The following is a 13,005-nucleotide window of genomic DNA, read 5'->3' as shown; positions in this document are numbered from 1 at the left end:
TTGTATGTTGCGAACATTTGGTAAATCCGATATGCCGCGATAAATGTAGAAGAAAGAAAGAAAATACGATTTATAACGAATTTTCTGTTACTCATTCTTTACTTTCATTATTTTTATAATTCTTTAGTGAACAAACAAATTCTTACAGCAACACAATCGAAATATCTTGTTCTTTCGATGGCCGATTAGACAATTTTTGGAACTAAGTGTACTGGACTATGAGACAAAAATTGGGAAAAATGTGTGTACTTGGCGTCTTGGCAAAATTTTAAAATCATACATGCAATGGATTTCTTCGGGTTGCCTTCTATATGTTGGAAAGATTTGAAATATTTTGTTTTTATTTTTTTTTTTAATGTTAACGATACGAAAAATGGAAAAAAAAATGGAAGTTTTTATTATATGCTTGCATCAGCAGTTTGAGAATCTTCTACATAGATTCTAATATGAAAATCTTTTTCTGTATAAGAATGTTTTCAATTAGCTCACTAATACGCCCACAATCAGCAAAAAGGGTGGAGTTGGGTAGGGAAATTACCTTCTTGTTCCTCTTCTTCCCGCTTATTCTATTTTGGCTTTTACTGAGTTGTCTGTCTGACAACATTGTCTTTTACTAAACTATACAATTGTGGACACAAGCAATCAATTCTCAGATATTCAATAGACGTCTTAATTATCTCTACGAGAAGAGAGGGAGAGAGATAATCTTACGAAAGGTATTTTTTCGATTGATTTTTACTATGCAAATAGTATTCTTTTAATGCAATTACCAGTCCAGGTCACTCCTACTAATAAAGGAAGCATGTAGACGGTGCCCTTATTATAGTACTTACTGTACTATTGTTATCATCATTTCGTTACGAAAACTGCAATGCAGCAAATTTCATGTTGTCTCATATTTAAATGCTTTTAAATGCATTTCTCAAGCAAGATTTGAAATGTTCAGTGTGAGACAGAGCTGAAGATCGCTCTCACCATTAGAATCAACTCAATCCGTAGTAAGCCACAGTGCTGAATGTATTGTCCTTGTTCGTACTTTCACAATTTACTTACGTCATATTCAAATCGATTGCAATAGCATTTCATTCTTTAGTAGTTTTTTTAATAACAACAACAATGCTTCTTCCCTAGATGAGGTACATGTCCAGCTACGTTTTTTCAAAAAGAAACAATACTTTGAAAAATGAGAATATTTTACTTTCAAAGGCTGATGATGTCTGTCCCAACCTAAGGCCAAATCTCTTACCTACCATTTTTGTTTGACTACATTTTCCTAGATATGTAACAACTGCTGACAAAGAAGAAATCTCAGCAAAAGGCAATTTATTGTTTTAGAAATTGACGCGCCTTCACCTAGAAGTCTGCCCATTCCATCTTCAACACTTTGGCTATCTAACAAAATTTGCAGAGAACTACACTGTCAACAGTAAATTTTGCAAAACTTTTCGCTAACTCATTTAAAGATCCCACCGATTGTAAATTTTTTACAATTAAAATGCTTATGTGCTACCAAAGTTCCTACGCAAACTAACAGATAAACATACAAGTACGATCGTATTAAACTTATAGCGTAAAATGAAATGTTCATTTACCCCCACTCCGTCACCTTGCTTGTTAATAGACTTCTCGCATCCGTAAGAATTGATAGGAATACATGCACATACATATACTTATAGTTTTACAAGGGTCAAAAACAATTCAATTCGCCCACATTAGGTAAATTAGGGCTGAGACAAGCCAAATTCGCCTTGGAGCGGATATATCTCTCTGCCCTGAACTCATTTTCTCGGACTACTACAATTTAAACAAATGCTATCGTTAAGCTTTTGCATCATTAAGAATTTCTTAGCAGCCAAAGCAAGCGAGCTACTACGTAAGAAGTTTGGTTTCCGATCCGATATCTCTAAATACCTCAAACCCTATAGAATCCACTACCGTCAATGTACAAACAAAAATTCTTATCAGTATCCAAGTAACAAGGTCCGAAAGTCTGGATAACATATGAGTACAGTGTCTGCAATGCTTCTGACAATGACTTGCATATAGCGGCAGTTTGTCCATAAAATTCCACATTATTAGTAAAAAGCACGAGGAACTAAAAAGTAAATTAAAGCATTTTCTATGAATATGAGATATGAAGCTTATATATATATATAGATTGTAGATAATTTATATAATTCCAATGGTTATTTAGTATGACATAAATACACTCATCCCAAACTTCATTATAGCACAACAAAGTTATTTACCATGAATGAGCGAAAATATACATAATATCTTATCTGTCTTGAGCTCGTCAATGTTTGGTTAATTAATAACAGCTTTCGGTTTTAGTTGAAAATTTTTATTTTTTTTATATTGAAATATATAAAAGCGAATGTTTATCTTATAGTTCAGTAATTTGTCAAATGGTTTCAAAACATCGATCTGATTAAATTTATTTGTACAAACTTTCTTCACAATCATTTAACAACTTGCATCAACTAGTTGCCGTAAAACATTACAGTTCTTTCATCTAAGTTCTGTGACCTAACGAAAGGTGCCCGATATCATCCAACATTTATAGAACGCAAAAGATCAACAAATAATAGAAACTCATCACGTTACTGGATACATTCGTCTTATCGTCAACAAAGCTAATCCAAATATCTAAACAAATCAAGAAAAAATAAGAAAAAAAAAACAAAAAAAAGTAAAATTTTTATTCGTCCAGATTAAAGATGGCTGAGCAAGGTACAACGCATATAGCCAGAGCAAAAAGTTTTTGTTGGCTGCCTTAAGCCAAACATACATAAACAAACAAGATTTATCATATGAATATTATCGCCTGAAAGGTTGATTCTTTCGGATCAGTTTAGAGGGATTAGTTCGGAATTTAAAGAACTCCTTACGACTGAAAATTGCAGGATTAGGCTTTTTGTGAAATTGCTAGGTAATGAAACGGAAAAATGACTATTTTAAAAATGACCTAAATTCCGTTTACGAAATCCCAATTTTATGTTTTATTATTATTTAATACATAAGTTTCTGTTATCGGGACATTCATTTCTACCAAATGATAGAGACCTCGGAGTTGTGGAAATGCCGTTAAGAAAAACCAATTTTCAAGAATATTACGCATTCATAAAAGAATGTGGAAGGAAAAGGTTCATTTTAAATGAAATGAAACGAAATGATTTCATCGCATTTTCAAAGAATCCTCTAGGAAATGCGATTTTTTCAAGCCAAAAAAAAAAAAAAAAAAAAAACAAAATACTGACGTAGAATGGGTAAATTGAGTAAAAATATGTTAAATGAGAGTTTTCCGAACTGAGCAAAATAAAATGTCTTATAAAACAGCTATGTATGAGGAAGCAACGTTCAAAACACCACTCTCGCGGAAGACTAAGAAGAAACTTGACTAATATAAAGTTGATACCACACTACGAAGGAAGGAGACATCATCATCATCATGTTAAAATATAATGATTCAATGGATTTATTACACTATACGCTACCTCCACGCCACAATTATTTTAAATCCATAATAACTTTTTAATAGAAAATACAAATTGAATACTTTTTAATTTTGTCGAGCAAACGCATTTGTGTACACATTTTTTTACATTTCAAAAGAAATGTATTTTTTTCATGGACTTGTGTTTTTCTAAGAATTTGCAAAACTTATTTTTCTAGTCATTATTTTTCAAATAATTTTAATTATGCTAATTGGATTGATAAGTGACAGACCCTTAGTAAGCCAAAAACAATATGTTCCTACGTTATCGGTTACCAACAATTTTAAATTAGTTGAAAGGCAAAGATTGGCTTAGTCCATCTCTGTTCAACATACCAAAAAAAAAAAAAAGGCAAAGATTTAAATATCTGGATTTTAAGACACATGGATTTAGGTAACTTTTAGAATAAAAAGTTCTTTTATACTTATGGCTACAAAAATTATTATAGACAATTTAAACTTCGTACAATAATATCTATACGCTGAATAATGTTAATGACGTGCTGAATGATTTACTTAATTTTTTTGTTTTTATTATATTTTCACTTATGGACAATGTTAACAGAAAGGAAATTAAATTTAAAGAAGTGGCATTACTTTCTGTATATGACACGTATGACACCTAAGTTGCCATATCGCAGACGCTTCTCTTAAAATGAAAAGTAAACTGACAATCAATGTATGTATTTTTGTCTTCAAACTATAGACAGACTATGCTTCTCGTGAAGAATCTTTTTCAGTTATTATTATTATTATTTGTTTAAAACAAGAAAAAGAATTCTTATTTAATAATGTGGATGCTTAAAAATATTTCTACAGGTAAGCAATAAAATCGTTCAACGTATTTATGTCAACCAGCGAATTATACGAAATAAAACGCTTCCATTTATTCAAAGGTAATTGCTTTTACTTCATTGCTGACAAAATCGAATACACTGTAGGCCGTTTGGATGCAGATTTGGAGCTTGTCAATGACAGTTCTGTGAGTAGAGCTCATGCTGTTTTTCAGCTAATCATTAAAAGCAAAAATGACGTTCAACTGCAACTGAAGGATGTGGGCTCTAAGTATGGCACATTTCACAACAAAGATATTGAAAAAAATAAACGCTTAAACAAGGATGAGTGTTTACCATTAAAGGCGAACGATCGTATACGATTTGGACGTTTTGAAAATGTCTGGGAAGTTAAAAATGATGTACTGAATGTGGTCACATCATCCTTAAGCAAGAGAGAACAGACAGATGTAGAGGAAATACTTGGATATATAGGAGGCCAAGTATTTACGGAATGGTCAAATACTTGCACACATTTAATAATGAATGGATCTTCTATCACCATCAAATTGTTGTACGCCTTGTTAAATCAAAAGCCTATAATCACATCTAATTATTTGAAAGATCTATTAAAAGCTATTAGAGCTAAAAAAGTCTCCTTGCCGAATATGGAGCATTATCGTCCATGTTTCGATGAAACGTTTGATCTGACTCGTCAGCCAAAGCGTCAAACACTACTTCGAGATTACACGTTTATTTTTTTACATCGTAAACATGCCGATATGTATGGACCTCTTGTACAATCGGCAGGGGCTACGTACAAAAGCCTTAATGCTGGTGTACAAAAAGCGTTTCTTCTTAAAAGTAATGTTATAGTAATTGAGTACACACCCTCAACAGAGACTCAAAGTTCGCAAACCATATTTTCCATAGCAGGTAAGCAGTATAGCTTGATATCTTATTTTAATTTAATATGTTTTAATTCGAAAACCCCTTTCCAGATTTTCTTAAATCTCATGGTAGACGTATAATACCGGAGTTTGAGATCGGTTATGCTATATTATATTGCTCCACCGAAAGGTACTGTAATCCTTGTTATGTAAGTATCAGCGACAAGACCCCTTTAACATTAACGGAGAACGTCCCGCAAACAGTGACTATTGATTTAACGGAAGATAAGGGTAGTGAGTTAGTAATTCCGGAAACGAATGAGAGCCTAATGAACACAAACTCATATAAACCGCAAGGCTCGTTAGAGCAGGAATTATTGCTCAATATGTGCGTTACGGAGACACCTACAGAAAATAATAAAGTAAAGCGGAAACATGAAGATATCGACAAAAATCAGGATGATGACAGTGATGATGAGAATTTACTCCAATTTGCAAAGAAAATGCGTAATATGGTACAAAAGGAATTGGAAGCGAATAAAGGAGAACAGAATCAACAAGAAAATAAGGAAAAGTCGCAAAACGTTTCAAAAAATTTTTTAGGAAAGGATAAAAAAACATCATTACAAATTAAGGAAAATATAAACAAAACCAATGAGGAGGCAACTAAAAGGATTCGCAAACGTCCGCTCATATTGGCATTAAGAGAAGACGTTGATGATGTGGATGACGACGATTTGTTCAACTTTGGAGATAAGCCCACGCAATCCAAACAAACTGCTAAAAAGCTTTGTCCGGACAATAATGACTCAGATGATGGGCTGTTTAATTTCAAGGACAAAAAAAATTACAATGAATCCGAATTTGTTTGTGAAGATAGCAATGACTTAGTACCCACACAAGAATTTGTAACAGTGACTAAAAAGGCTACGTCAAAAATCATACTACCGAAACCGAAAATTCTACCATGTAAAATCAATGTTTCAAGCTGGCTTTGTTGCTCCTCTAGCTATGTAAAAGTTGAACAAAACAATGACCATATAAATTCCAAAACTGAAAATGAGGAAGACCAAAAATTGGCGGAGGCGTTTAAAGATGCTTTTCAAATACATCAAATTTCTCTAAACAATTTTGCTAACAATCAGCATCGTACACATTATAAATATAAAAGTGCGACTAAGTTTCCATGTGTGAGCCCTCAAAATGGGGTTATCAATTTTAAAAAATTCGTTAAGGTAAATTATGCTTCCTATACGTATATATACATATATATATATAAACTGTGATTTTTCAGAAGTATCAAATTCCACAAGAATCACCTATGCAAATACGCTATAGTTCAAAAATGATCTGAAATCATGAGCTTGGAAAAAAAAAAACGTCATTACAAATTAAAGAAATGGAAACTGTGGAAAGCTATGCTATACAAATATTTATACTGGATACTGGCGGGTTACTGTGTCCAGCGCTGCTTTTATTGAAGTTTAAAAATATATATTAACTAAAAAACAAAATAAGATGCGAAGATATTAGCGGTCTAAACTAAATTTTTAATTTATTTTTGCTTCGAGGAATTTCCGAAAAACACTTAAACCTTTCCTAGCTTCACCGTTGTGAACTTTCTTTTCAAACATTTTCACCGCTCCCAACCATTCGTGACCTTTTATATTTCTTGTTATACATTCAGTTGAGTTATTAGATCGTTGTTTTCGTTCTTTCAGGATAAATCGTTTTACATCTTCTGCGGTAGTTAGTTCATCAATGTTTAAGGTTTTTGCTCTTTCTTCTGCTTGGCGCTCCACTTCAACACCAACATCAATCTTTCTTAAGCACTTGGCTCTAACTGGCGCTAATATACTATCTGCTCTTATCAAGTGATTTAATTCTTCTTCCATTTGCGTTGTGTCTTGTAAACTAGAAGATGGCAGATTGCAAAATCTTTTTTTATCGAACTCTTCTAATTTTTTAGGAAATGCAAATTCGGGCTCGCTGTAGACGTTTGGATTGATATTGCGTGGCAGCTTTACTCTAAATGGCAGCAAGTGTCGATATAAATTTGTGCTCAAATTTCCCAATTTCATACTCAAATCATTTATTTTTGCTACAACAGCCAACAAGAGAGTACTAATTTCAAAAAAATGATACACTTTTATTTGATGAAGAAAATAGCCCGCAGCCTTGGTACAGCAATTTTGAATCCTCTCATACAATTTATGCACAGCAATCAAACGCAATAATAGGAAGTCGTAACAATCTCTTGCCGGTATATATATTTCTGTGCCGTCCTCATAGGCAACATCGGGTAACGATGAACGAAAAGTGTCCAACTCTTTTTTAAAATCTACTCGCAATAAACGGCATAAGGCAGCGTTCAATTTGCAAATATCTCTGAAACCATGCATTCTTCTGAATGAGTTCTTGCGACGTGCTATTAGACGTGAAAGCAAAGCTGCTGTTTCATTGAATACTTCATCGTAAGTACCGTGGTTACAAAAATATTCATCAATTCCGGCATGTAATAAAGGGACTAAAATTTATGAAAACCTTTATTTATAGATAAACATTTTCTTTTTGAGTATATATTTAATGATTCAATTACCAAATTTACTGTGTTTCACCGGTATGGTTATAAAAGGAGGGCGCTTCAGGTCGAAATTATTCCACCTGTGGTCCATTTCCTTAGAACGCAAAATGAGTGAAAGAATTAAAAATTAATTAATAAAACTTAAATTAAATAATTAAGTTCTGCGTGAAAAAATGTGCTTATATTCTTTAAAGGCATTTAAATAGGCTTTGATTTGTTTGTTCTACAAACAAGCAGAAAACCGCGAGGAATTAACTAAAGAAGAAATTGTATGAAAATATACTGAGCACTAAAATTATTTTTATATACCATGCGGAGTTTTACAACCGAGTAGATAACAGCTGATAACTTTCTCAATCATTATTACATTTACGTTTCGATCGAGGTCTATTATATCCATACAATGGGAACGATTTCGTCGCCTTCGCAATCCTGTGTCCTTATGGATGACCCTTTTTGACTTTGTTGAGAGTAAAATTTTTTCTCTTCACATATATTTTATTATTATTATTATTTTGTTTTTTTGCATTAAGCATAATATATAAATTATAAATTAAAAAAAATGTAAGTTACTTTAGAAATGTTATCACCTATCAACCCTTAAATAATACAAGCGATTGAAGTTAATAATTTTAAGTTTTTAAATATAAATGCTAGAATACTATTAGGACTAGGAAGAATTAGTTAAATAACGTTTCTCCCTACAACTCTTATAAATAACAATCCTATTATTCGTTTTGATCTTTTTAATATTACCCATCCTTTATGACTCATCTCGTAAACAGAATGAATAAGCTCATCTCATCCTAATAAAATTCTAAGTAATATTATTGAAAATACAAATATAAGAACTAATATAATGAAATTATTAATTTTTCAATCTTGTATTATAATACTATAATTACGAAAGAAGAAAAGCGTTAATACAAAAAAACATATTGCTTATGCAAATTCGGTTTTTCTTTTCTGCTTATACAGACGCAAAGTAACAAAGTATGAATAGCAACATCAGCAAGAAGCTAGTCAAAAAAAAATTTGAAAGTTGTTGTTTGTGTTGTTGTATATAAAATGATGTGTGAAATTTTGTTGAGTTTGTTGTAAAAGGTTTGCTAAGAAAACCGCGCTTATTTTGCGTCTAGATTAGATAAGATTACGAATTTACCTCGAATTGTCTTATTTTTAAAGAAAAAAAAGATGGCTTTTCAGGCTTTTCACAATGTATTAAAATGTAAAAGTTCATCAATATTACGCTCATTAAGCCATGGCTTTAGCCAATTGCAAAATGTACGGTTAATAAATAGACACAATGTACGTCAAATATCGGTGGGCATAAATTTAAAGGAGAAGTAAGTAAAGCAGCGAATCACTTTAGAAATTCATATAAAAATTTAAATATGATAATTAACTTCAATTTTTTGAATATTTTTGCTTTTACAGAATCTCTCTAACATTTATTAAAGCGAACGGCGAGAAAATTAAAACTGAAGGTAAAGTTGGGGACTCGCTCTTAGATGTAGTAGTTAACAATCATATAGATTTAGATGGATTTGGCGCTTGCGAGGGAACATTAACATGCTCTACCTGTCATTTGATATTTAAAGAAGCTGATTACAATAAACTTCCGCATAAGCCTAGCGACGAGGAAATGGATATGTTGGACTTAGCGTATGATTTAACAGATACTTCACGTTTAGGTTGCCAAATTCAACTATCTAAAGACATGGATGGTTTGGAAGTTCATGTGCCAGCAACAATAAATGACGCTCGAAGCTCCTAACACTTACTAATTGGGAAATGAAAAATGTTAAGGTGCTCAAGGTCTTAGTTTAGTTATAGTAGGTATTAAGTTTTAGAAAAGTTTAGAACTGTTTTTAATTAGTTGTATAAATAAGTTTAGCTAAATTGACTTGTCGTTATCATTTAAGATGTTAAATAGAACAAATTCAATAAATACAATGAATATTTTGCATGAAAAGCATCGCTTACATAATTCTGAGATATAAAAGCGAATTATCGCTGTCTTGTCAACTATTAAGAGGGTAGTGCCCTCTTTCTTTTCGATTTTTTGTTTGTTTATTGTCATAAATGCTCCTTACATAACACATGTAATGTATGTAATCATCAAACATTAAGTACAAAACGTATTTTGTAGCTTTTATACGTATTATAAACAGATTTATATGGAATGTGTCTATATAACCCAAGTCAATATCAGAATCTCGTTAAAGCAAAGCAAACACTTTTGTTAATTTATTTACAATGAAAGTACAAACGAAAGAGCGAATTTTCTTGGCATTAGCTATTTTTAATACATGCAATTTGACGGAATATGTATTCAATTTTCAAAAATATAAGATAGTTAGGTAAGTAAGCTGATAAAGAAATATGCGAGGGAAGGTGCTTAATGTAGCATAACGAATGGTTACTTATGGTTAGTTATGTAAGACAACATATTCGAAGTACGTAAACACGTAAGCTTCATTTCTTTATTTCGACATGTAACTTATTAGACCCACTTAGCAGCGCACACAATGTTTTCGCATGAAGATTGGCAGATTGTAGGGCTCTAGAAATTTCTAACTGTAGCTTTACCTTTGACACGCTTTTTTTGCTTTTGATTTTGTAAAACAGAAAAACACGACATGTCTGTTCATTATTTTTATGCGCTTTAAGCATTTGATTAGCTTAATATTCGTCTTCAAAAGGTGTTTCAAGAAAAAGAAAACTGCTACTATCCAATTTAATTATTTCGTAATGCACGATTATTATATATAGAAATTCGTAACATGTTAACCATTCTGTGAAGTCAGCATATAGTTAAATATACTCACTTCTATATTCCAAGTTAGCATATATTATCTTCTCTTTTTTTTTCCTTAAATTGTTTATTCATTTTATTCGACAATTAATTTTTTTTTTTACAATTAAAAAAATAACGGAAATAAATAATACAAAAAATAAATTATTTAAATAATAAATTACATACACACATAATAAATATACTGAAAAATCATTTTGATTTTTTGAAAGAAAAAGAAAAGATTTGAAAGATGAAACCCAATCTAGTATTTTACTTTGAATAGTCAGTGAAAGTAATGAAAGTTTTATAAGAGCCCATGTGTTCAATCGATAAACGTTTACTACTTTTACTACGTTTACTAAATTAAACTGGAACGTCGTTATACTGTTGTTTTGGAAGATTGTTAGAGGTATTTTGATCTTAATTATGATAACCCATAGGTGCGCCCTTACGATCAAAATGCCGTACTCTGACAAAAAGGAACGCTGCCACCAATGAAGCCACAGCCAATACGAGTAAAAGCATAACAAGGCCTCCAACAAAACTCGGTACTGACATACAAATTGTCTCAGGATCAGCTGTACGTGCTGATTGTATTACAACTGTTTCGTTGCTGGCGTTGTTGTTGAGAGCGAAATTGACGTCGCCAGGTGCAACTACCTGTATAATTCGACTTGTGTTTACATCCGTCATCTCTTGAGTATCGCGTTTGTATATACGTGGTTTGACGGTAAAGTCCATAGTGTCGCGACGTTTGCGTACCCCGCGTAAGTCGTCTAGACCCTCGACGGAACGAGGGCGTCCCCCTAATGACACTAAATTTCCTCCCTCTAAATCATCTTTGCGTTTCACTGTGCTATATTGTCCTGCTTGTCCGGGCAATGGCGGAGGTGGTAAGTGCAAATCGTTAGCATTTGGTGTAGGCGATTGCGAACTGGCTGGACCGGAATCAGAGGCGCCGTTAATCGGTGAAGTTTGAGCTTGCGGGGAAGGTACGATATCGGGTTGGTTTTCAGAATATGCTCCGGTGGCGTCATTAGAGGGATGCCTGGGATCCGGATAAGCGGCCGGTGGTAAACCGCCGATCGCGAAATCTCCACGTTCATATCCATCTGGTGGTCCATATTCTGAAGCCAATCCATTATCTCCAATTTGAGGTACACCATAATCAATACCGGGTAGACCAGGCCCACATTTAGGCTCAGGGCAATTATAACGGCAAACTTGGATTACGCATTGAAAGTGAACATTCATTGAATCGGGGAATTTGAAGGCTTGGAAATAGGCAAAACTAACTACAGAGGCTGAAGGCCCGAAATTTTTAATTTTCTGGAATTTGCTCATAATCTTTGGTCTAACGACGCACCCATGCTGATCCACCAATTGTATTGGAGCACGCTTGCCATCATGGGCAACGCAATTACGCACTAACATGTCGAATTTATTTTCATCGTCCTTTATAGCTAACACCATCGTCATAGTTTGCCCAATCTTTACAATACCTGAGACCTCAGATGCCCATGGCCCTTTGCCTACTTGAATTTGCATCCAGCACTGCAAATTATCACCCAGAAAGTTTGCAGTTACTGCGTGCAGCATATCCACTTGGAATGGACGGAACGTGACCGCTTTTTCGTAAAAGTCGTACCATGTACAACGCAGTTTCCGAGCTTGATCCCAAACTTCCTGTACATAGGGATCATATTGGATGATAATGGTATTCTCAACATAACTGCCTGACGGAGTTGGTGTACCATAACCAACAGCATTATGATTAGCTGAACTCGTCATACCACAACTGTTTAGAAAAATTTCGAAAGTGGCACTCAAATGTCCAGTACCGGGTTTTAAATGAACACAATGCGGATCACTATAGAATCCTTTCGAAAATATCATGCCGTAGAAGGGACGATCAAATTCTATATTTACTCGCATATGAGTTTTCTCGCATTGAACTTGTAAATGTTTAATCTGCGGGCTATCATTTGTTGTAGCTAAAGGCCAGGCTTCATCGGATATATCATTGCTGGGTCCAGCAGCTAATGCAGTTTGTGGCGATCCGTAAACTGGTGACGGTGCAGGGGCTCCATAAACGGATCTGTGCTCCAGAGGTAACGATGCCGAGTCCACATGTGGCCCATCACAGTAAACATTCTGCAACTAAAGAAAATTCAATTAAAATCATTCGTTTTTTAAAAATTTATAGAAAGTTCTTTAGAACTAAATTTCTTTCTAATGAAAAATATTTTGCTTAGCTTTCATTAAAATTACCGGCAAAGACTCTATGCACTACCTAAGGCAAGTAATCTCTAGAGTAATCTTTCAAGTCAACGAACGAATGAACGAAAATGTTAGATAGGAATACGTTGAGATTTTCCATTGAACAGAAACAGCGAAAGGGGATTAAGGGGTGTTGCAGTAATATGTTTTTCAAATTTTTTTTTCCCAAAATCGTTTATTTG

General features: G+C 33.4%; 4 protein-coding genes across 7 annotated transcripts in view; 2 read left to right on the top strand and 2 right to left on the bottom strand.

Annotated features, from left to right (window-relative positions):
- The first annotated feature begins 4,168 nt into the window (after positions 1–4,168).
- LOC119632176 (nibrin) lies at positions 4,169–6,551 on the top strand. Its single transcript, XM_038024970.1, has 4 exons — positions 4,169–4,315; positions 4,393–5,205; positions 5,271–6,394; positions 6,454–6,551. The coding sequence occupies exons 1-4, from the start codon at positions 4,288–4,290 to the stop codon at positions 6,511–6,513; spliced, it is 2,025 nt and encodes a 674-aa protein (XP_037880898.1). The 5' UTR covers positions 4,169–4,287; the 3' UTR covers positions 6,514–6,551.
- A 118-nt stretch (positions 6,552–6,669) lies between these two features.
- LOC119632177 lies at positions 6,670–8,164 on the bottom strand. 2 transcript variants are annotated; one of them, XM_038024971.1, is made up of 3 exons: positions 8,053–8,164; positions 7,759–7,837; positions 6,670–7,686 (listed from the first exon to the last, which is right to left on the bottom strand). In XM_038024971.1, the coding sequence occupies exons 1-3, from the start codon at positions 8,053–8,055 to the stop codon at positions 6,710–6,712; spliced, it is 1,059 nt and encodes a 352-aa protein (XP_037880899.1). In that variant the 5' UTR covers positions 8,056–8,164; the 3' UTR covers positions 6,670–6,709. The 2 variants fall into 2 exon arrangements, with proteins under 2 accessions (XP_037880899.1, XP_037880900.1); XM_038024972.1 differs by lacking the exon at positions 8,053–8,164 and having other exon boundaries at positions 6,671–7,686; positions 7,759–8,035.
- Positions 8,165–8,835: 671 nt separating this feature from the next.
- Positions 8,836–9,796, top strand: LOC119632108 (adrenodoxin-like protein 2, mitochondrial). Of its 3 annotated transcripts, none has more exons than XM_038024859.1 (3): positions 8,836–9,089; positions 9,181–9,230; positions 9,285–9,796. In XM_038024859.1, the coding sequence occupies exons 1-3, from the start codon at positions 8,938–8,940 to the stop codon at positions 9,518–9,520; spliced, it is 438 nt and encodes a 145-aa protein (XP_037880787.1). In that variant the 5' UTR covers positions 8,836–8,937; the 3' UTR covers positions 9,521–9,796. The 3 variants fall into 3 exon arrangements, with proteins under 3 accessions (XP_037880787.1, XP_037880786.1, XP_037880784.1); XM_038024858.1 differs by having other exon boundaries at positions 9,279–9,796; XM_038024856.1 differs by having other exon boundaries at positions 9,181–9,796.
- A 1,007-nt stretch (positions 9,797–10,803) lies between these two features.
- LOC119631570 overlaps positions 10,804–13,005 on the bottom strand; it is a 31,746-nt gene continuing 29,544 nt past the window's right edge. Inside the window, exon 3 of the mRNA XM_038023911.1 lies at positions 10,804–12,703. Within this exon, the coding sequence (XP_037879839.1) occupies positions 10,964–12,703 (1,740 nt within the window). The 3' untranslated portion in view covers positions 10,804–10,963. The remainder of the gene's footprint in view (positions 12,704–13,005) is intronic.

The sequence above is a fragment of the Glossina fuscipes genome, unplaced genomic scaffold (assembly GCF_014805625.2).
Source record: "Glossina fuscipes isolate IAEA_lab_2018 unplaced genomic scaffold, Yale_Gfus_2 1, whole genome shotgun sequence".
Classification (NCBI taxonomy): domain Eukaryota; kingdom Metazoa; phylum Arthropoda; class Insecta; order Diptera; family Glossinidae; genus Glossina; species Glossina fuscipes.
The sequence above is the reverse complement of the archived record's forward strand: the minus strand, read 5'-3'. Positions and strand labels throughout refer to the sequence as shown.